Raw genomic sequence first — 25,068 nt, forward strand, 5'->3', positions numbered from 1 at the left:
TGCAACGAACAAGCTAGCCCCAAAAATCTGCACTCCTAAACAGTCCGCATACATGTTTCGCTTTGGGACAGTTGGAATCTGAGGTCTTCCGACTGACTACCTTTGCACTCTCACCCCAGCGAATACCGCGGAAGCTCACTGGTGCGTCGTTGTCAGAGGACAACAAGAACGAAACAGAAGCCCGGAAAACTATTGCCCAAATATTTTGTTTTAATCGGCAAACAGACGAAACATTTCTGCGAGTTGCCTTCCTTCTGAACTTTTTCATTAGGCTGTTACATAATTACAAGGTGTCATAGCTAACTTAAGCCAAGATTTAAAGACGTGTTGGGGCATTATTCTAGGATGCGACTAAAAACGTGTTGTCGGCTACTTTACGATGCAAGCATGACAATTAAAGAGAAATATGTTGGATGACATTGCGCGATGAAGCAAGATGAATTTAGCAATATCACAACTCCTAAATTTAGGAAAGAACTTTGAGAAAGTTGTAGATAGCCTGTCCAAGGAAGCATCTGATTCGGCCCGTATTATACTTCTTTGAATTCATTACAAACCTATTAATTTTTGGAAATGTCCTCATGGCCACATATGCCTCATAAAGGAGAAGATGGCTTTGAACTGTACAATTATTTGTGCTCCATATGAAGTCCACGAAATAAGAAAAGGAGAGCTGATTTCAATGAATCCTTCGTCTCCAAACTAACTTACTGTGACAGCATCATTCTCCCACAGTGAAGATCGCCGTAATATTGCTTGCCTGATTTCTTTTTTCTCAAGTCAATGGTTTAACCAATACGGGCCACTGGGCAATGACCCAGCAGTTATAGGGCTGTTGGTTAGGGGGTAGTGGTGCGGTCGAGTAAAATTGTGTTAATTTACAGCAACATTTAGAAAAAAAGGTGTTTATTTATGATGAATTATAATCTGTCATGGGGGAAGGGGGGGGGGGGCATGGCAGGTGGCAATTACAGCCTGCTTCACCCTCCCCGGCTTCTTTGCTTACACCCGATTGCTGATATAACATTTGAACACATTTCCAATTAAGAGGCACTCAGTTTGACCGAATGCTGCTAGGTATCAGACCGTCTTCGAGACAGCGCACTGAGATGCCGTTCTAAGATCAACTGCCCGGAATGGTCCTTAAAGGGCCCTGAATCTTCTTTTTTTTTTACGAATGTCGAAACATGCCTTTCATGTTAAATCAGACCATTTCAAAAATACTTGGCCGCAAAAGCTTCTTCAATGCGCTCAGTACCAGCGGACTTACTAACATTGACAATCAAACGTACCGTCCGCGATATGTTTCCGCTTCTTCTTGAATGATTTGCACTGCGAAGACTACGGCGGAGCGCGGTTTGCCACAAAAGCTCCGCCTACTGAACGTCTCTGTGGCGCGCCGTTCAAATTTGATTTTGGATGTTCACGTAGACGCCACTACCGATTTTTGCGCCTACGATGCGCCGGAGGCGGTTGTTGTCGCCGAGCCGCAGAGCGCTCTGCTTGTGGACCATCGCGCCACCCCGCGGCGGCCGTGGTATCTACGCTACGTAGCACATGGCCTCCGAAATTTCCGCGCGCCGGTCTCGGAGGCCGTGCGTAGCAGGCCGCAGCGACTGCAGCATTGCTTTGTGCATGACAGGGCTACAGTGCGCGCTCGCGCTCATATGCTCCTGTCTGCCTGCGCTACGATACGTACTGGCTTTGTCCTGTACCAGCTTGACTTATTGAGAGCAGCCACATACACTTTGCGCGTTTTTAAGCGCTATCAATACCTCAATATACAGCAAAGTGTGCCAAGGTGTATAACCAGGAGCTGCCAGGAGTGACCGCGCGCTAGCAAGCGTGCGTGCGGTCTAACCTGAAGTTTTGCGTGGTTCGAGGCTAGCAGAATGATCAATACAAGTCGAAAGAGGCGTTATCCGTCGGCTACGACACCGATAAGCTGGGTGGCCAAAGTTTAATTCCTACGCGGCCGGCCGCGGTGAGCAGATGATAGCCGGCTTCTTCCGGAAGTATGCAATTATTATCCAACTTCGCAAGCGGATTGTCGCATACTAACAGCATGTTTATTAAACTGCGCCAATAAACATACACAGCAACAGTTGAAAGCAGCGCACTGATCCGAACACCCTTCTTGATTCATGTCAGCCATTGGCCAATAGCACCCGCGTTTGGAAACTGCTATATTGCACCACTCTTCAACGAAGCGCACTAAACAAACTGGTTTATTGTGGGCGAACTCGTGCCCGCAAACTCAAGACTACAATACATCCACACAATTTGCTAGCGCAGTTAGCTGGAGCCTATCCAACAGTGAAGCACGTCTCTCCACCGAACACACTTTCACGCGCTCCCGTTGATCAGGAGCCACGCCATGACGTCTCATTGGGTGGAGCGACTCGGGCGGTGTCGTGTGCGCGTTTACGAGAGACGCGCGTTGTCTCGCAATGCGCGAGGTATTGCTGGCGCTCTTCTAACGGCCAGGCGATCAGGCACTTGGAAAGGTATTTCGCGAGAGTGCTCGTAACTGGCGTATGGAGAGCTCTCTGCGGCAATGTTAGGAAATAAAGCGTCTAGAGAACAGTGAGGTGCAGACTTCTGTTGAGGAGAGAGCGTCTGAGATGCGGATGGCTTCGCGCTCCGGTTGCGAAGTCCACGCGCCGTGCATGACTGCAAAATTTGGATCAGATGTTCACAGCAGCACAGGCTATCTCGAACGGTGTGTTTCTGAGGGGTGAGGGGTGGTTCCCAGTCTGAGGGGTGGTTCAGGGTCCCTTTAAAACGTATCGTTGGCAGTTACATCTCCTCATCCGGCTAGAACGCGCTCTTCAGCTTGTATATCCGGTGTGTAGGTGTTGCGCCTCTTGTATAATAATAATAATAATAATAATAATAATAATAATAATAATAATAATAATAATAATAATAATAATAATAATAATAATAATAATAATCTGCCATTGCTGAGTGGATTTCGTCTGCGAGTGTTACAATCTCTGCCCCTCTCAGTTATCGCACTTGCGCTACTGCCACTGGACTAGCTGCACTTTGGCCCACTTTTACTTACATCGCCGATCAGACAGCTCAGTCTTGGGCCATCTTCACCGACTCAAGAAGGGCCTTGCAGTCCCTGAAGACGCCGCGCACGCAGGAGCAACTCGTAAGAGACATCACACGCCTATGCAATGAAGCGTGCGAACTGCATCACAGCGTTGCACTGCAGTGGTTACCAGCCCACTGCAGAATACAAGGCAACGTCCAGGCTGACCGTGCTGCCAAAGCTGGACACGGCAGTTCGAGATAAATGGTCCAAATATCTTTCTCGAGAAAAGACGCGGCGACACTGGTAGCTGCACACGCTTAGCGTCTCCAGCTATCTATCTGGACACATGCAAGCTACCGGTACGGACTCTAAACAAAATAGATCCATCTTGGGACTTTTACACGCCGCGAGGCCTCAGTAGACAAGACCAAGCATGCCTTCGTCGCATAAAACTCAATGTGGCCTACACGAACTACTTCATGTGCAAGATTCAGCTCACGGACTCGCCAATGGGCTTTGAATGTAACGTCCCTGAAGACCTGCAACATGTTCTGTGCAAATGCTGCCGCTACGCGTCAGAGAGAGAGAGAGAAAGTCTTTGAAGGCAGCACTGCAACTTTCAACGGGACTCGAGCTTGGCGCCACGGTACATTCTTGGCCCATGGCAAAGCACCACCTGGGCGTTACACGCCACGAATGCGCTGCTGACGTTCTTGTAGGCCACGAGCCTTAACGAAACATTGTAAATATATCCACAGTGTGTATTTATGTATGTGCGTGTGTGTGACTGTATGTGCTGTTAAGTGTTTATCACTAAGGTGCCCGTTTGGGCATGTTGGTAGGACATGAATGCAGCTTTTTGCGCACAAGACGAGGACAAAGCAGAGGTTGAGACACACGAGTGCAGACTTAATAAGACACGGTTGTAAGTCTGTGCTCGTGTGTCTCAGCCGCTTCTTTGTCCTCGTCATGTGCGTAAAAAGCTGCATTCATGTTTATCACTGTATATATCATAATCATCACTCAGCAGCCGGAGTAGCATGTCAGGCTAGTAGCCAGGCGAACATCTCCAGCACATCGTTAAAGCTTGTTTCTCTCCCCCTTTTGTAGAAGTTCTGTTTTATGCGCTGTCTGTAGGCTTTTTCTTGTGGGTGCTACCTAGGTATGGTTTAAATATATCATTCATGACATAAGGAATTCGCAAAACATGACGTTAGTTTACGAGACAAAAAGGAACTCACAAACGCAAGTGAAGAGAATCGCACAATAACGTTCCAATGGATGCCTGGCCGCTTCAATATCCCTGGGGATGTTGCCTCAGGCATCACAGCTGGACAAGCGCATGTTAACAACGTCCCATTTGGCCTCCCTCTAACGCTAAGCGAATCGCGGCACATACTAAGACGGATCTCAGTCCGTCGTTGCAGAGCGACATGGTTTGATCAGAACTCGAAATCTTCAGAATTATTTAACATTGACCTTTCACTTCAATTCAAAATCCCGTCCACATCGAATACTACCAGAGCCATTGAAACACTCATTCACCCTTTGCGGCTCGCTACCACGTATACAAAACACTTTCTCACAAAAAATTTCAAGAGCTAATAGTTCTGAATGCACTTGTGGCCCCGAGGATGAGGATATGCAGCATCTTCTGTTCGAATCTCCGCAACAAGACGCACAGACATTACGTTTAGCACATGATTTAATGGCATTGGACCGCAGGCCCTTCAGCTTCAGGAAAATCTGAGATCCTTGGCTAACATATTCATCGGAAAGACGAGCATATTACTGGTCCTCCAAATATTTCTAATAGGGAGGAATAAATATTCTCAGAAACTATTAAGCGGTGTGTTTATCGGTGATGTGCTCACTCTATTTTAGTGCAGTTATCTGACTGGACTTTGTGTTGTCTTTAATGTATCTGTGTGACTGGAGTTTGTTTTGCTTTGTTTCTGAGCTGAATTTCAATTTTAGTGCGGTATTAGTCCACTTACGTGACTGGACTTCGTGTTGTTGTGGTTTGGAGTTGACCTTCAGTTTTAGTGCTTTTAGGTTAATCCTATTTTTTATATCCCTATGTGAAAAGAAGTATCCGGCGCCAGTTCAAGGCGACATCTCCCAAACACCATATAATAATAAGAAAAAAGTGTGCTGGAAACCGACCGGACAGTTATTTCACCCGAATGGCAGGAAACTATATTCAAATAAGAAAAGTGTGTATTTGATGTGGTCTACTTCTTTGTCTCCCCGGTCAGTCATATTCACCAAAAGCCTCTACAGAGGTCGATAAGAGAGTACCTGCGGTTGCCCCCTGCTTCATCACTATAGGCATCTATCTGGGACATTGGAAACGGTATCGATTCTGTTTGATGGCTGAAAGTCCTAGAAGCAGTACAAATACTTCGCTGGAAGCGATAGCTATGGACGAAGCAAACTGTTAGACAGATGGACGAATAATATTAGCGTCCAGCATTGCCTGCTGGTCGCTAATAGAGGCGGTATAGAAGCGGTCATACTGTCGCCGTCTGAACCTTTCCGGTTACTGCATTCTTTGGCCGTCGTCTTTTGTGCTGAGACCTTTTGCCGCCGCAGCCTATGATTTTGCCTCAGCGCGATTCTCAGCTAACTAAAAACTGCAGTCGTTTTCTTCCCTTTTATTCTTGCAACGCGAATTTGGGCATGGGAGGTACCCATGTTTATGGAAATCACGGCGCCACGTGTGTTGACCCTCTCGTCACCTAATCTTCAAGGTCTGCAACCCCATGAGTAAGATTCGGAGATAGCACATCATTCTGTCTACATCAGATAAGATGGCAAAAGTGAAGGACACCGCATAATAAGGATGACCGGAGAAAAGGAGACTAAGGAGAGAGTGGGAGGCACTTATCAATGCGAAGCAATCGCGCTTCTCTACAGTCTGCAGTTTTTTTTTTTTATGTCGTTTATCTCAGGCTTGCTGCCCGCCATGCGCTTGGTGCAACCTTCTTGGCAGACCCTTGTCCGACCGTGACGGTTGCGTGCGCGTGTGCGTGTGTGTGTTTGTGTGTTTGTACGCTCTTGTTAGTGTCTGCGAACATGGCTGCAACACTTACCCAGCGATAAGGAGTACTGCCTCCCCTTCCACCTGAACACTCTTGCTCCGTTATCGTGAGCCGTCGTCACAGCGCGTCGCGACGCTTCGAGTCTCAGTCACGTGTATAAACTTTGGAAAGAGAAGCTGGAAAACTTCTGGAACTCGCGACTGAAGTAGCCACTGCCGTCGCAAAGGTAAGACGAAAGTGCTTAACTGTCACTGCGGAAGCAACGGTCTCGCTAGATGTTCCTCTTGAAAAAAAAAAAACATCAGTGCTACGGAAATGCATTAGCACTTTAAATACTCAAGTGATTAGAAAAAGAGGACCGTATGAGAGGCGGAGCATATATAATGAGCATATTCGGGAGATAGGCTTGGGTATTAATAAGTAGAAATGATATACTCATACTAAGCGGTAGAAAGGTCTAAATATGAAATACGTCATTGTGCCCATCTCCGGGTTAACTTTGACTACATGCGTTGCGCGCAAATCGTCCTGGCGGTGGTAACCGGTTCGACAGTGGAGCGAGGGCGACTCTTCGCGCTGCAAAGATGCTTTTCGGGTAAATCGCATCTGTTCCGAGTAAGGACGTTCTGCTTAAAAGGTACATGTGACGAATTGGTCAATGTTATAAACGACGACGTGTATTTGCGAACGGGCGCCCTAAATAAAAGTATGCTGGAGTTTTGACACTCCGTCTAAATTAGGATGTGGCTATCGCCGCCAGGAGCTGTTGAGCACGTGTTCTCGTATTCACAATCAGAATGGTATAGCCCCTGAGCTACTGTGCCAAGTAATGTGCAAGACAAAAAATAAAGACGTGAAAAGGCAAGGGGCCAGCGTAGCCAAACCACTGCAGCACTGCCGCGAGTGGGAAGTGGCGCACAATGTGACTACGGTCCGCGAGATAATATCAGTGTGTGAAAATAAATGGTTGACAAGAATAAGGCGAGATCTTCTGGCGTGCCGCTTTTAGTCCTCCTTCGGTATGGTATGAATGCCATGGTGATTGTGGCTATTTGCCTCTTCTTGTGCCCTGAGTGGCGTTCGTAAATGCGTTCTTTTACCGAGGTGAAACAACCAGCCCGAGTAAACACGCTGGTGCTCTTTCGAAAACATCTTCATGTAGCGTGTAAATGAACAGCAAAACGGAGGTCGGCATCAGTCATAGAAGGAAGAGTACCCTGTCTTACACTCAGGAAAAAAAAAATAGAAAACAGTAATGTGTTAGAAACCACAGAAGCTGCCACACCTCACTGACCCTCACTAACTTTTTCTTTACTATCTGTTTACCAACATAAAACATCCACAGTTGCATAGAAGGCTAAAGATAGTAACGTTTGTCTTGGCCAAGTTCTATTACGCTGTATTGGGACCACTCATATGCAAAAATTTAGGTGTAATGTGACTTTCTTTTATTACTTCGGATTAAAGGGTATATGTGCCGACAGCACGCTGTAGAAATGTAGGTTAATACTACTCACTATTTATCCAAACACATAAGTACTCACCGCTACTACCATTTCTCCTCAAAGTAGGGCTACAAGTCTTCCTGAACTCGCCATTTCGAATTAAAAAAAAAAGGAAAACTGCGCAGTAACTACGTTGTTGTATTTGGCGTTCGTTGTCTTAGCCTATGGTTCGTTCACAGCTTTCTGCGCAGACTAGTGGCCCAAAGTCATTGATGCCGTAACATAATTTTTATGCTATAAGCAAGACAATTACGCACCATGAACTGACGGTGGAATGAGTATGACGGATACGATGTAGTACGCAGTTTTCCTTTCTGTATTTTTACTTGTCTGTGCATTTACAATAATACTTACCTGATACGAGAATGGAACTGGTACTGTAGGCCAAATAGGCCCTATCATTTTGTTTTTAGTTATTGTTCAGCTGCCTTAGTAACGGTTACTATGTATTAGAGTTGGTATAGCAACCCACTGTACCGGTTACTACCTTTCTCAATCAGTAAAATTACTATCGCAACCACCACCACTAACTGCGCCTTATTGCATGTTAATATTGCGACAAAGAAATCAATTTAGTGAATACAAAGGCCTTTATTTTGAAGTGCGATGTCTGAGAAATTGTCACATCGACAATGTTTCCGTCCTTGCTCCATAAAACACATCAATCGCGCTTTGAGAGGTGCTAATTGCTATCACCACGTCCACATGTCGTCTTGTTCTGGCCATGTTGTCAGTGGTTGGCGCACCATCCTGTTCAGCCAACGCGTACTGCGATGATTCATTTATCTAAAAAATAAAGAAAAAACAGAGAAAGCAGCTTGGAATTAAGCAGGGATGCGATCGGAGATGGTTGTTCGGCGCGTTCGTTCGGTTACCGGCGCGCGCGATTGGCCTACTCCGCGCCGACGTCGCCAGCCGCGGGGCGCGGCCACGTTTTTGGTGACGTCAAAATGGCGACACGCTCCTGTCAATCATCCTCCCACCGAGCATTTCGTCTGCTATAGTCGCCGAACCAGACGGGAGCTGGGAAGTTTGGAGCGATCATACGGCTTCGTGTGGCGCGTCTGGTGGATTGGATTGGATCCAACCGGCGGCTGCGGCATGACACGTTTGGATGCAATCCATAGTTTAATTCGAGAAAATGGCGCTTCCGTTGGGAACGTAGGTTGTTGCGCTGGCGTTTCCAGAGGAAGGAGGAGAGCGGATGGCGATGCGAAACGCGTTTGGAGAAATGGCAGAAAGTGAATTCCGGCACCGTTTTCGTTTCTCGAAACAAATAATTCGTTGGTTGTACAGAGAAATCGACCCCATCATCGGTGCCAGCGAGCTACTGGAATGTTGTCGCTCCCTCTTGACAAGTGCGCCACTCTTCCCGTCGTTTCTTTCTCTTTTTTCTTCTCGCTGTGCGCGACACCACCTAGGGACGACACAAAGAGACTATTATAAATTGCAGTAGTCAGACGTACTACTATTTGAAAACGTGTTTAGGCTTGAGAAGAAAAAATACATTTTTTTAGATAAAGTTTTCATTCATTTTGAAGGCGAGAAACATTTCGTTTTGTAGTATACTGTCCGCAAGCAGACGACAAACGACGGAAGTAAACTTCCGGGGAGGTCACCGCTTCCTGATTGGCTGCTCTGTCCGCCCCGTTGTCACAAATTTTGCATACTGCCACATTGTGACGTTGCAGCAACCGAACGGAACGCGTATCGAACAAACTATCTCCGATCGCGCCCCAGCTTTCCTGACTGCATCGCTGCTATCAGCGACAATGAAGATTCTAAGAGTTCCATTTACCCACGGCTTTTGTTAGAAGCGTTACGTCACGTGTCAGGTTGCTGATATTATGTCTTTACTGCTCAAAAATTGTTATTTATGGCTCCTGCCTGTACTGCAGCCATGTTTCGGAGATACTTCAAATTAAGAAAAAAAGAGTTAAAATGAGCTTTGTTTGAAATAACGTAGTTCCGGCAGTATTGACCTGCGAGACATGTTTCTTACGGCTTCTTTCATAATCATTAACACATCTGGGCACGTTCGTGAGTTTTATCATTTCTTTTTAGGGAAAGAAAGTACCTTGAGGACGTAGCTCATGGACGCGTCTACTGTAGCAAAGAGAGCTCCTTCTTCTCAGGCTGCATGAAGACTAGGCAGATTTTCGTTCGTAAGAACATAAGTTATTCGCGATTGACCTTATAGCGCCACCTATCAAGAAAAATACAGCGCAGCGGTGCGCGGGAATTTTACGGATAGTACGCACTTCAGCTTTGATTTGCGCTTTCTTTCACGTCTACGAGATGTTGAAACGTACGCATGTTTTCAAATACCGGATGTTAGAACAGTGATTTTTTTGGTATAGAATTGAAGACTAGTCAAATATTGATGCCTCCCAACGAACTGCAAATCGATCGAAAGATAGCCCTATATAAAATATATATTTCATACTTCTTGACTAGCCGCATTCGCATAGAATGTCCAACCTTCCATATATTCTTCTAATTCGCTTTCTGTCATTACTCTACCAAATAATTAGCAATTTCACACAAACACACATATCTACACATATGTTGCCACAGCTACTTTTAGTCAAGCATTAAAAATATTCCTAGTACTTTTCGATGATGCGTCAAGAATAATGTTGGTTACTGTATGAAGCAAGTCACGCTATGTCTTGTATGATGCTTAATTGCACATTTACTCACGGTAAATTAACACACTTCGCAACAAGTGTTAACGTTGGGAAAAAAACTTCCAATGATTAAGTTGTAGAGCGCTTAAACAAGCATTTTAATGAGCAGCTTTTGACTTCTTGCTTGTTATGTATTCATTTCTTTCTGCGCTGGTGTATGAAAAAAATAAATGCATGTGACATGCCCGCGCGCGCGCCGCATTTGCAGTGCTATCTGCGAACGCCGTGCCTCTGAACGGACAGCGCATTTAGCCTCGTGGGCTGCCTGATCTGCTTATCGCTACCACGAACCGCTGCAAGACAAGCAGATCCCTGTAGGCCGAAAACCGCGCAGATAACGGGCGCGTCGGCGCTCTGTCACTTTTCTTTCAGCGGCGATTCCACAGTCGCATAAAATCCCAGCATATTCGAGTCGGTATTAAAAAATGTTCAAGAATTTGCCCATTGCCGTAGTTATCAACGGTCGTTTGCTTTGCAAACATAACTTTAGTGTGTCGAACGTTGTGGATTGGAACTTCTGGGGCAAAGTCGCCTGTCAGGGCTGCGACCACCGCGCGAGCGGCGCCCTCTCTTCGTGGCACTTCTCTCCACTGAATCGTTATTTGTGTTTTTTTTTTTAGTCAGAACAGGCCGCAAGATGCTGGCTGCCGTCGGTGTGCTCAAGGAGTCATGGCGCCTCGTGTACATCATATGTGTGCCCCTCATCTTCCTTCCAGTGGCTGTATGCATCGGAGGAAAGGTACGCTGCTTCACCGTCGTACAATGAAGGCCCATGTGGCTATGGCATTGCGCTGCTCGGTTCGAGGTCACGGGTTCGAATCTCGGCCGCCGTAGTCGCGTTCCCATGGTAGCGGAATGCGAAAAACGCTCGTGTGTACCGTGCATTGAGTGCACGGTTAAAGAACCCCAGGTAGCCGAAAGTTTGAGGCCGCCCACTGCTGCGTGCCTCATAATCAGGTCGTGGTTCTGGAGCGTCCTCAGCATAATTTTGGAAGGTCCAGCTCCTACATGTGCTTCTTTTTATTTTAACCATGTAATGCTCAAACACAGTTCCACACCAAGGAAACTAAAACAACCATTTTACCGTAGTTTGTGGCCAAAGAAGTACATTTGAAAAAAAAATGAGATAATGTCTCAGTAAAAACTCAATCAGTATGATAATTCACAGGGATTATAGTCAAAGGGATACCAAAAGGGCACCCCCCCACCCCAAGAAAATCAATAGGGCGCCCTCCGCTACCCTGGTGCTCACCGATACATGTACTGTACACATACGTAACCCCCCCCCCCCTCCCGCCTAGTCTTTAATCTCTGGTAATTAATTAAATTAAACTACCCACAGTTATAATTTTGCTCCAGCGTATCAATAACGCTACTATAGGCTACAATTAAATTTCCTGCGCTTAAAACAAAATTTTGATGGATTAAACTCGGGGCAGCATAACTGGTGTCTTGGGCAGTACAGGTTTGTTTCTTTTGTACGCCACCTTGAGCGACCAATCCTTGCGGATCGCTGGGATTGTTTGAAGCAATCGCAGCGATCAACTGCTTTCACTCTGCGTGGCAGCAATTCGTTTCCACGCAGAGCGACTCTATGCGTCTGTACGAATAACCCGTAATCATAAATAGCACCTAATATGCAGCACGCTACGCACAAATTAAGCTCGTCTGAGCGGACTAGCCGGATAGACGACAGACGTAGTGACATCGTTCACTCGCCCGTAGGCACAATGATATTGTATTTCGCTTAAATGGAGCTCTTGTTATTGTGAATATCCATTGACGCAGACGCGAGAACTGGAACTACCGATAGGCCTTCAGTGGCTGTTTTATAGCGCATAAGAGAGCAACAGTTCGACAACAATGTCGGAAGGTAGATAGGTAGTAGGAAGTCTCCGTGATGTTATCGTGTAAGCGGTTCTTTTTTCCGCGATCTGAACAAAGCCCGCAAAATAGGGAGAAAAATGCAAATGTCAGTGCACGCTTTCACGTGTGGATTGCAGCGCTCTGGATCACGATTCCAAAGGACGAAGGCTGCCATTGAGTTTCGTGCAATAATTACCAGAGAGAACTGTGATGCTGCAATCGTTGAGCCATCATGGGAACGATTGGTAGTGCGTGGATTAGTCTCAACTTCGTGCTTATGGATTCAGTCGTTTTTGCGGCTTTGTTTTTTTACGCTTTATTTGCCTTGGTTGTCCTAAACGTCAGCGCAATCTACGCTTTTCTAATTGCAGGAAACTCTGCGAAAACGCAAAATCGCTACTAACTGCAGTGGTTCAATCTGTCGAGGTCGTCAAACCGAAACGTGACAAGCCTATTAACGCGCTGGCGTGCCCGCGAGAAATTCTATGCCGCTTGTCCGATGCACGCGTCCATGGAATAATTTTTTCAGTATAGAGGCTTATGTGATAGAAGCTCCCGGGTTTGAATCCTGTGTTAGAACACAGAAGCTCTAGCACAGAAGCCTGATATTGAAACCATTACGCCACGGGTGGATGGGCAAGCGGAACCACTACAATTAGGAGCGATTTTGCGTGCTTGAGGAGTCTCATTACCTTCTGCATTAAGGTAAGCATAAATTGCTCTGAAATTTAGTCGAATTCACGCCCAAATAAAGCGTAATAAACAAAGCCACAAGAACACCTGAAGTCCAATGCGCAAAGATCACACGAATCCACGTATTACCCCATCATTCTCATGGTGGCTGAACGATCGCAGTTCCACATTTCTCTCAAGTAATTACTGCACGAAACTCTAGGAACGCGGCGTGACAATTGCAAAAGAAATCTATCGGCCACGGTGTCCAGCGTACGCCCCCACCGTTGTTGCTGATATCAAAATCCGCCACGATACTAAATGATAAGCGATAAGTCGCCTCTGAACACGGATACAGACACACTCGTGGGTTTTCGACAAGCGTGCAGGCTTCGTTCTTTTTAAACGGGGTTGCGAGCATTATAGTCCAGACGCAGAAGCACACAGGGACGGTGTCTTTTTAAGATATTTCGCGGGCTTTTTTCTGAGCCCGGAAGAAAGAACAGCGTGTAAAAAATAACGTCATGGCAACAACTGTGTTAGGTGCTTCTCAGCACACTTTATGACGTTCCATATACGACTTAAGTTCCAAAACGAAAATTTATAGTTTTCATAATTAATCTAATTAGCAAACTCGTCGTACTTCAAAGATGTATTTGAGTAACTCAAGACGGTTACGAACAATATGGCGTTGGTCCCGTTTGTCTAATGTGGGCTACTCTCATCTTAAAGGATGGTTCTACGGTTACGTGAAACCACGGTTATATTGCCCGATTGGTTAGATTTGTTAGATGGTAAGCGAATGGTGCTAGGCAGCTACTTGGGCGGTGGAAATGAGGTTGCTTTTAACTAGAAAGCGGTCTTTCATCACCAAGCCGTGCTTTAAACTAGTACCTCGATGGGGGGCCGCCCGACAAAGTTTAATTTCCTGCAGAATTACTGAAGGGAACTCTAACGTTGCACTCATCCAACTTGCACGGGAATGATGGTTAGTGCAACGAGGTATCTCATCTTTGTGCCTGTGGCCGGCAGACGCTCTTGTGGCTTTATTTACAATACTTCATCTGCCATCGCCGAACTCATGTTCCGAAGCAATCAGATTCTTTAAGTTAAATGCAATTAGACTCTGAGCACAGGCATACACATTGCGAATCGCAGCGTTTGTAAGGCCATATTTGGTTGGAAATGATCCACTTGCAAGTGTACAAAGCCGTCTTAAGCTAAAAAACAATGATTAAGGAAAGCCATTTATAATAAGCATCACTTTAATGTTGACTCTACCACCATGTTTGCAGTTCTCATACCCACCAGCGTCAACACTCGCTGTCGTGATTTATGTAGAAAATTTTCTGCGAAGAAGCCTGCCTCTCGTGCTCAAGCCACTAGTGCTAGCAGTATGCGAGAGAAACGGAATCGTCTGCAACGGCGAAGTGTTAGAAGTACGTCGGACACGTGTCGAAGAAACCAGCAAACCGTTAAGTCCCTCGCATCGCACCCGTTTCGTCATGGCAGGAAACCGGAGGCCTTCATGTTAAAGTGCCGGCGGTCACCTTTTTCCTGACTTCCAGAAGAACTACTATGGACAGTGGGCCGCAGGAGGAGGAAAGAGAAAAGTAGAATCCAGGGAGGTTAACCAGAATAACGTCCGGTTGGCTACCCTACACCGGCGGAACGGGAAAGGGGAAAACAAAGATCACAGGGAGAGAGGAGGAGGGAAGGAAAGAAGGAAATTGCGGCGAGTTCGCTGACGCGTGTGGTCTTACAGAAATTGCATGAATAGTCACAGATGGTCGCACAAACCCGTCGTCCTTAAGAAACACACAAGCGCCTTCACCGCTTTATGGGCTGACCGGCGATGGGGGCCGTAAGCCACTAGGTTTCCAAGCCGCTTGCGTTTACGACGGGCAATGTAAGGCATACGACGGGCTGTAGCCAAGCAGCTGACCGCTTATCATCCCAAGGATGGTTCGTGGGCCTCCTGCCTTCTGGGGACACGCTGCGTTATAACTGCTTCCATCTAGGTCGTCATTAGACAATTTTAGTACTGCGCCATGACGATGCGCACGCAGCAGGCAAGCGCTTTGCCGAACGTAGCAGCGCGTTTTACGTCAGGGCTTTTAGTACTGGGAAATGCCTACGTACGTAAGCGGGCGAGCTTCAGACGCTGGGCGCATCGGAGCGCGTTGGCCGCGCCTGCCAGTGCGTCGAACCATCGGTCGCACTGTAGACGCTGTTCTCGCCAACCTGACGTAACATGTGCGCGCGTTCACTCTACGTCGGACTATATTTAGGCCTTTGAAAGACGCATGTAATATAATAATATTTGGGGTTTTACGTACCAAAACCACTTTCTGATTATGAGGCACGCCGTAGTGGAGGACTCCGGAAATTTTGACCACCTGGGGTTCTTTAACGTGCACCTAAATCTAAGCACACGGGTGTTTTCGCATTTCGACCCCATCGAAATGCGGCCGCCATGGCCGGGATTCGATCCCGCGACCTCGTGCTCAGCAGCCCAACACCATGGCCACTGAGCAACCACGGCGGGTGAAAGACGCATGTAGCACACGAATAATACCGAGAAAAATAAAAGCTGAGCATTCACTCTCTGAGGCTGGCACCGTAATTTGCGACAAATTGCGCCAACACGAGGTCGAGCCTTTCGTGCAATCGGCGCACACTGAACACTTTCTCAGAGACAAAGTTCATATTTTTTGCTTTGGATTCCCACCGTGCAGGCCAGGATCCCGGAATGGGTTTTACGCATTCACTTCACACCACAAAGCCAAATCATAGGCCATTGAAAAGTACAGCCTTCCGATGGTCTCCTATGACGCCACCATTTTGCGAAACTCTTTCGTATCGCGCTCTCATGAACAAACGAGAGCCACGAGAGCAGCACGCGAGGCTCCCCACGTACGCTCGCAAGAATCGGATGCGTGCGTACGCGGAGACCGCGTGCGCGCCACGTACCGCTCGTGTTGCGTTCTGCACATGCGCACTTTGCAGAACGTAGCGATCTTACGTACGCAGTACTTAAACTGTATATTATCTAGCCGTTCTTTTTTGCTGCAACTGCTATCCCACATGCCTGCACAGCGTAACATGAAATATATCGGTAAACGCGGATTATGGTGCGCATTAGTTATACCAGGTGGTCTAAATGAATGCTGAGCTTTCCCCGATACAGCGTCTGCCAGAGGTCCGACTTAAAGCTGAACCAATTTATTAGGGCTGTATGGTAGCACCTAGTACAATACGACACTTGGTACACAGACTGTATGACTGTGCCCGTCGTTAGACTCCAATGATATCATCTTAATGGTCAAGGATTACAAGTTTTATTTGTGTAGCGCCTTCGGACCCAGGCGATTTTGACTGCTTACGCATGGCCAGCGCACGTTCCAGCTGCTGCATAGCAAAACCTGAGGTCTGTGTAAGAGCCCCAAAATACAATAGCGTCACGTCGTGCCGGTGCGGGCAGGGACGATAATCCGGCAGCCTCTATACGACAAAATATAAGAAACGCCGATATCGCGTTGTCCGTGATGAAAGGAACGAGGATGGGGGAAGCAACGGACTAAGAACGGTAGCTAGATATGATTATGGTCGGACACCCTCCCGCGAGAGGGATTCAGTGAATCTTGGCGCAAAGAAATTGTTCGTTGGGGAGAATTATCAACGGCCTTGTCACGCTACTTAAGCCACGCGAGGCGTTACCATCCTATCGGTCTGGCCTGCGAAGTTGCGAAAATAATTGAGAAGGTAGTGTTGACGCACCCGAATCGCCCTAAACATTGTGAGTGATTGTCAGCAACATCTGAGATATACATTTACAAGACAGTATCTGTATCCAGTCGTCCGGCGTGGCACATCCGTACATAATAGCGAGACTTCAGGAGACCGCCACAAAAAGTTCTTACCTACGTAAGCAAGGTTTAGAGCTATCTTAAGAGTATGGTGTAGTTGGATTTACACTCAGAGCGATGGCCTTATACGCTATACGCATCACTCAATTAAGAAGTGCATTCGGAAAATAAAATAAATATTGTTTTGTAGTTTCTTGATGTCACAGCTTGATGTCAACTATCGGCCCATAGCAGCCGCCTAAAGGAATGATGAAATAAAGCGACTGATGACGGAACAAAGCCTCCAGAAGAGAGTAAGAGGGCAGGCTTCTGTTGAAAAGAGAGCGTTTGAGGGAAAGGTGACTTCACGATCCGCGTGCGAGCTCTACGCAGCGCGTACGACAAGCTTGGCTGAGATGCTCACAGCAGCGCATGCTACCCGCGGGCTACGTTATTTCACCAAGCCCGCGAGGTTATTCAGCGCTCCTTTAACTTCACGCATATTTTGCGTAAATCCTTATGAACATTGGAACAGCACTGCGCCGGTACACGTTGGCTCGGGAAGATTATTTGCATTGTGGTTACGTTGCGCCCCTACTGAAACATTTATATTGGGGACGAATTCGTCCGATATAAAGAACTAGGCCCGTGCTCACAAAAAGAGAGAAAGAAGAAGAAAGAAAAGTACAATTGTTCGTAACAGCGGATGCCAACTAATAGTGACTTTGAACATATTATTAGTGAAGGCGGACGACCAAAGGCAAATAACCCTTACGAACAACGAAAAGCATCGTGAATTGGGCTCGTGATTTCGATTATGACCGCCATTTTACATCGCCTTACATGTCCTTTTACCAAAAAGGAAAAGCCGGAGACACCCGTCACGTAAAAAAGTCGAAGTGACATGTTTGCTGCGAGAATGGGCGCCTAAATAAAAAAAAACATTAAAAATAACCTAACATTGCAAAAGAAGAAAGCTCCCGCGGGCGTGATTTATCAACGTCGTTTACGTAATGCCGGAAGCCGTCTATTCTGATCCTTCGGTTGAATCCTTTATCCTCAGGTACTCGTTTCTTATCAACGAGAGACAAGATAACCTTGAGAGTCTTGCAGCGTTCAGCTCGCCTTTTTTGCTCTTAGAACCACCCCTCTTCCCTCTTCAGATGTCTAGACAGTTCGCGTGCCGTAAGTAGCAGTTTGTTTTGAGGTCTGGCAGGGCCTGGTTTCTATACACCGACAATAGATTTAATGCTCCTTACTGAAGAGTTCTGTTAAGGCGGGTTATACGGCAACCATTCACAGCACATGCAAAGAAAAAATACGTAGCGCTACTTCATTTAGAAATTAAATAGGGTAAATGTAGGAGATGCGCGCATGAACTAATTATGCGCACAAAGAAAAAAGCGTTTCAAATGTAATGCAAGTCCACAAAGTTAATAAAGTCGTGCCTGTTCGCCAGTTCAGAACTTCAATGTGGCCGTGAACAAATACGTTCGTTAAACATTCGTCACTGGTGACGTAAGTCATACCGATGTGCGAGCACGTGAAGACAAGCAGGTACCGGTGGTCATGGAGTTCCGCTGTTGAGCTTAAGGTGGCGGTTCAATCCTGGTTGCGATGGCCGCATTCCTCTGAGGATGAAGCGTTGAAACGCTTGTGTACCGTACATTTAATAGGGCGCCCATTAAAGAACCCCACGGGGTCAAAATTAATCCGCAGTTCCCCACTACGGCTTCCCTCAAGGTCAAATCGTGGTCTTCGCGCGTAAGACCCCGTAATTTATTTTTGTAAGAAGCAGGTGGAACTGAACATCTCGCGCGATATCGGCGCACCTGTGCATGCAAAAAAACATTTAATGGCCACGTGGAGCACGAGGCGTATTAGCTGAGGCGAAACACAAGGGGCTCATGTCCCTCTCCAGTCTTTCCATCTTTCCTCGTCTTTCTCCTCTTGCGTTTTTCTTTACTCGTCAGCTGTGCTACCATGAGAGAGGACAAATTCAATAAATTCTAGACGCGCCAAAACCACCATCAGATTATGAGGCATGGAGTATAGCGGGAGACTCCGGATTCATTTCGACCACCTGGGGTTCTTTAACCGCGTACACAATGCACAGTGCACGGGCATTTTTGCGTTTCTCCCCCTCGAAATGTAGTCGTCGCGGCGGAGATTCGAATCCACGACATTGTGCTTAGCAGCGCAACGCCAAAACCGCTTATAGGGATAAAACGTTTTCAAATTTTCGCTGCATCTCGACTTGAGGAGTCAACGCATTCAATCACTTATATTTCACGAAAATTGGATCCTCGTGGGGAATGAGATGGTCTTACCATTCTCAAGAACTTAGTGCAGCTAAGCCATCGTGGTGTCACACAAATGAATCTAGTACATCTGCAATTACGCGAAATTTTGTGTCCGTAAATATTTCAATATTTACGCGGGGTAAAGAAAAGGGGCCTTGCGATAAAAAGTAGGATGTTCAACAACAAAAACATACAGCTGGAACAATTTCGAAAGACCTGAACAAACTATTCGCTGATGCAGGAGTTTACGCAAAATCCAAGTAATGTGCTCAGCAATTGAAACGCGGTACTCGGACCCCGTTGGTGACCGGCGCACCTTGCGCCACCCTTAAGTCCTGGTCGATCGCTAATGCATGCAGTCACATCGCTTCAACGAGACTCTCACTTTCACGTGATGCAAGAATGCGTCAGCGTATTGTCACCAACACCCACCGGTGGCTCAAGAAGTGCCGGCACTCCGGTGTTCTGGATATCACATTTCAGTCGCTGGGCTCCATACGTCGTGGGTCTTGTATCAACGAAGGGACATTGTGACTGTGCGTTCAGCAGGGGAAGTCCCGTGTTTTCAGCTGATGAATAAAAAAAGAAATCTACCCCTCTCCATTGACTTCTCCTTCATCCGCAGGCCGGCTGGTGCGCCTACATCTTGCTGTGGATGGCTTTCTACTGGTCGGCGGAGGTGGTCCCGCTGGCAGCCACTTCACTCATGCCGGTCTTCCTGTTCCCGTTCTTCGGGATCCTGCCGTCCAGTAAAGTGGCCACTTTTTACCTGAATGTGAGTGCAAATCGGCACGTAACACTTACCCGTCAACTCCTGCTGACCACACTCGTTGCCTTAGTCTCAAAGAAAAAAAAAATTCTCGTTGACGTCGTTCCTTCTTCTCTGCTATTCGATTGCGTAATAATTCGTTGCACTACTCGCCGAAATAGGCAGCGGTCGTTTTACTTCGTAAATAAAGTCTCTAGCTTCCCACGCATCAAGGCGCAGGTATCGAGCTTCGTTTCCGCGTGGCTTCCTCTCGAAGATTTACCACGTGGCGAAATTTGTGAAAGAAATTATTAATTTTATTATGAACAATAAAAGTAATTATTTCTCTTTTAAATTGTTTATTTCTAAATGTGGACGGAACAATGCGGGATATAGGGGAACAATGTGCGAATACTTCAGGTTTTAAAGAAACCTTTCATTCTTTATTTTTAGGCAGCACAAGGACACATTCCATTCGTTAGTAATATATTGTTCAAGTAGTTTCACCTCCTGAAATCTCGTTTTTTTTTTTCAAACTCTCTTGGACAGAACCCAAGGTGTGCTTACGCAGATGATGTGTGCCGTTCGTTGACGCAAAAATCCTACAAACACAGACGCCGTCGGTAACACCCACTTTTCTCAGTGACTGCTTATACGTGCTGTGCAGCTCTGTGCACACAGAGCTGCACAACATGCTGTGTAGTTCTCTTACTTTATGTTCCTAATATTTTCGCCATTCTATGCGCACTTCTCCAAAAAAAAAAAAAGGGCAGAAAAGCTGTTCCCTTCCTCGCCTTATTCGTTGTAAAGCATGTACATATGAAAGCCGTTTGATAGCACACGCATTACTCAGATCTTACTCGGGGGAATAGAGTGGGGCCTCTAGAATTTTACTGTTCAATTCTCATTGCTGTACCTTAGAGCCTCACATGCGCATAGGCTTCTCTGCTAAACGCGAGTAATGCGATTCCTTGAAGGGCCCCTGACAAGGCCACATAGAAAACTTCAGTTATACGCTGGAAGTTGTTACGTGTCCTCTAGGGAGCGTTCTGCCGTAAATTTTTTTTTCAAAGCAGTTCATTAATAGCTGAGATAGAAATATTTCAATGCCGCGAACCCATGATTTCAAGAAGCGAGCTTCACTGCAGCCATTCATGCTCTCTCCACTTCCCCGTCTAGCCTCCGCAAGCAAAATTCCTTCCCTGTGTTCTCCCTCCTGGACCTCGAAGATCACGTGACGCATACGTCACGGGCCCCGCCTTCATTTTTTTTTCTGCTCGCTTTTTGCGGTGCGGCGCACTTCCGCAGCAGGCGTCACGCTCGAGCTGTTGGGATTGTCTCGCTTGGCGCAGCGCACCATTTTGCGCGCTGTGCACGAGTACACCTGACTAGCGGTATAAATCAGTGCTGCACGAACAACTGAAGCAGACACAACTGGCTCGCAGAGCACGATCCCGCCCTGGAACACGGTAGAAATTTGCATAGTTTCGGTGTCAGCGCGCGCGACCGCACGACGTGGGAACAATCAGACGAAACGGAAGTACATCTCTCTTGCTGCGGTGCGAAGTAAAACAAAAGCACGCAGACATTCGGTTTGTGTGTTTTACTATTTCTGTAAGCTTCGATTCGTCTATTCAAGCAACATAGCACAAATAACAGATGTCGCCTTGAATAATTCTCGAAGTCACGTGTCACCACGACCGACGTCACAGCACGAACATGTGTACGTAGGCGCACTAGCACGTGTACGTCATCCCCCGGCTTGTAGCGCGGCGGCCGCGAGGAGAAGGGAAAACGGCGTTTCGTTTAAAATTTCAGATCTTTCCGCGGCGCGCAGCGATGTAATACTTTGCAGACACGATCGTTAGCGCGCATTGTGTGCTCTTCGCTTGTCAGCTCAAAATGGCCAGACCTGGTGAGGGACCCTTTAAAAGGAGCAGGAAAGGGTTAGGAGCCAGTATTTATAGTCAGATAAGTGAGGATGTGGGTTAAACACAGGCTTCGTCTTGTTTACGTTCTGTTGTTTGTTTGTTTCTTCACTGATTTGCTTCTTTGGTAAGGTATACACCATAAGCTCATTTACCGCTGTATGCTGACGAATATAGTACACTACTTGGAACTTAACGTTACTTATCGAAGATGCATAGCAATTTCGGTTATTATACGGTCATGATAATCGCCCCTTTCTGAACCTTACTTCATGCAGGACATCGGACTCGTAATGTTGTGTTCACTAGTCATGGCCGGAGCGGTAGAAACGAGCAATCTGCACAAGAGGATAGCCCTCAGGTCTTTACTCGCCATAGGAACAAGTAATCTCAGGTACGTATAAGCAAGAACGGGTGACTATGTTATTTTTGTCAATTTCATAGTTAAGGACCAAACGTAAATGCTTCTTACTAGCTACAGCTCTAGAACGAGCCAAGCTCAACAAACCGGTTAGCCATGTAAGGCGCTATGCACACAATTGTGTACGACAAGATTAGTGAATCAACAGCAAAAACATTGACGAAAGTAACGACATTTAAGATGTCCCACATGCATTTTGAAATAGTTTTGATCGGAATCGTGCTGCAAGTTTTAATAACGTGTGAAACATGTTTACCAAAATGAGTGCGAACGTAGACGGCTGGGTGGTCCCGCTCGATGTGAGTATGTCGTCTTATGTAGCGAGTTCACTACTTTCAATGTGTTTCACAACGTGTTTCACCAGGCATATTATGGTAGTGGCTGGATAGGTGCTTTTCAAGCTCACCAGACATGAAATAGTTGATATTCTGATATGCCAATGAGCTTTCGCTCGGAGTCCATAACTTGTAAACTTAACAAAACGCACTAAGGAAATGAAAATTCTCAAGCAATTCTCTAGCTGTCCACTTTTTATGATCCCGAAGATGTGAGAAATCTGGTGATAGTAAGATTGTAATCAACAGAAATAATCGACGCCTGAAAGGATTAGAGCGACATTTTACTTGCCGAACCCTAATAATTTCTGTGGTCATCTTACTATAATGACCCTAAAATAGGGAAACATCGAGGAAAAACGTGATGACTAGCTTGATTGTGCTTTAAGGACGATTACGGAAGCATGGTCACTTTGCTTTATTCTGTAATAGGAAAAAATATGTATTTAATAACAATAATGCGCAAATTCATCTACGGCAAGCTAACCCTTCATTTTGCTAGTCTTAAAGGTTGAATAATTTACCGACGGCTCATGTCAAAACTTCACCTACGTTATCAGCGTACCAGCCATTCACTGAAAGCTTACATTACTACTTTTTGATATGCTTTTTTGTTGCTTATTATGTGCACTGTTTATGTTATGATGTGCTGCGACAGGCTTTCTTGCTTCAATATTGCGGAATTTGTGTAACCATTCTTTAAAATTTATTCCTAACTAAGAACAAAAGGTCCCGCTGCCCTTTCCAAATGCGATATCTCTTGCAGTAGAACATCTCCTACACATATGTACCACTACTGACAAAATAAACATGAATCAGTGTCCAAATAGTGTTCTTTCACTTTTGCTTTTATTTTATTTTTCTTAAGGCCGCAATACCCGCGGTATATCTAAGTGGGTTTAAATAGCAAAAAAAAAAAAAGAATTCGTTATGGTGACTAAGTTTTGGGAAACGTCGTGTCTGCGTCAATAAAGGCTGGCGGACTGGTGATAACTACATTTTCTTATCCACCTACGTGCCATGTATATAACGAAGGGATCATTTTGAAAAAATCTTTTAGATACCCTACTCGCTCGATGTCAAAAGATTCTCTAAGCCTACCATTGTTATAGTCGCTTATTTCGTTTTTACATTGCTTCTTTTTCAGGCTACTACTTGGCTTTATGCTAGTCACCATGTCACTATCCATGTGGATTCCGAACACAGCCTCGACGTCCATCATGGCGCCCATAGTCATGGCCGTCGTAGACCAGATGCACAACTCGACTAAATCTCACTCCAAAGACGTAGAAAGTAAGTGGGATTCCGCAACAACTCTCTTGCTTACGCCATGCTACATGCGATCATCCCCATGGAGTCAAAAATTATATGTAAAAGTGCTTTAGTATTCGAGTGTGGGCTTAAGAAACAAATTCCTAGATAAAGGCAAAACTACCATGCTGAGGAACTTCTCTTATTTTGCTGGGACTTGAGAAAGCTGAGAATGCTGCCACAATGTGTGATGAATCCACGACTTTCCTTTGAGCACTCAAGCTGAGAGCGTCAAGCGTTTCTAGCTGTCCGCGAGTATTACGTAATGTGCGTTTGTAATACTCAATCGAGCAGTATGCATGCAGGCTGCAGTTGTCACCACCGAAAATTAGTAGTGACAGGTCAGTAGAAAAAAAAAAAGGCTGCGAACATGACTGCGCTCCAAACAACTTCAGCGCGCGTATACAGATCAAACCACGAACCATGAGAAACTGACTGTAATTAGCATATGTTCTTCGCAGGTGATCAAAGCTCAGCAAGAACTATGTATGCGAAAAGGGCCATAACGTTAGGTCTCGGCAAACTTTCGTCTGGCACATTTTTGTCCATTCTTGGACATTTATCCACGTTGCTTGGCAAATAACTATTACCGGGAGATCCTCATAAGAAGCAATGCAGATTCAAATTTATATCAAACAATCGAACTACTAAAGGAGTTTGCATATAAAGAAGTAAGTCGCAATCAACGTGGGCGGTACTTACTGTGCAAATTAAATGTGTAAAATGCAGAGGAAGAACAAACCAAACAAATAAAGAGGCTGCATTACTGAATACGAATGAATCATAGGGTCAACGCACAACAGTTTGATAATGTAATACGCGGAAATGACCGCTTGACGCCATTATTCGCGAATAAAATTTGCATGTTTCTGTTTCCTCCTAGACTACTTCAAGCGAGTCGCAGATTTCATATGCGTGGCTAAACTCTCATAATGAGGTCATAGGCTCCATATAACTTAGCGACGCGACCTTCTGGTAGCACAGTAGCGACGACGACTTCTACCAGCACTCTGATGACGCGCGTCCGTCCACAAGCTTCGATTATTGCTTTTTTGATATTGATTACTTGAGTGGCATCCACAGGATGACTAAGCACTAAATATTTGGGAATGACGTGTACTGTGTGCCAATAAGTACTGCAGAGGACCGCAACTGTACAATAAATTGTAAACCTATACAAAACCTGAACTGAAGTAAAATGATAAACAACACTCAATGACCTTCAGAAGTTTATTAAATCTACCAATGATACTTGTTAGTGTTTAAATGACCCGAGGAAAACAAAGCTACATTTGATGGCGCGGGTTCAAGTACAGACACACCATGTCCCAGACACACTATATTAGAAGCA

The 25,068-nt window shown here is 45.9% G+C and overlaps 1 protein-coding gene across 2 annotated transcripts in view; it reads left to right on the forward strand.

Annotated features, from left to right (window-relative positions):
- Positions 1-25,068, forward strand: part of LOC142576000 (Na(+)/citrate cotransporter-like) — a 66,397-nt gene that overhangs the window by 25,223 nt on the left and 16,106 nt on the right. Inside the window, exons 1-5 of one of the 2 annotated variants that reach the window (XM_075685867.1) lie at positions 6,190-6,316; positions 10,906-11,024; positions 19,600-19,749; positions 21,929-22,044; positions 23,554-23,699. In XM_075685867.1, the coding sequence (XP_075541982.1) occupies positions 10,923-11,024; positions 19,600-19,749; positions 21,929-22,044; positions 23,554-23,699 (514 nt within the window). In that variant the 5' untranslated portion in view covers positions 6,190-6,316; positions 10,906-10,922. Of the gene's footprint in view, positions 1-6,189; positions 6,317-10,905; positions 11,025-19,599; positions 19,750-21,928; positions 22,045-23,553; positions 23,700-25,068 lie in introns of those variants that run through there. The other variant, XM_075685866.1, reaches the window with a different exon arrangement.

Source organism: Dermacentor variabilis, chromosome 3 (genome assembly GCF_050947875.1).
Source record: "Dermacentor variabilis isolate Ectoservices chromosome 3, ASM5094787v1, whole genome shotgun sequence".
In the NCBI taxonomy this organism is placed as follows: domain Eukaryota; kingdom Metazoa; phylum Arthropoda; class Arachnida; order Ixodida; family Ixodidae; genus Dermacentor; species Dermacentor variabilis.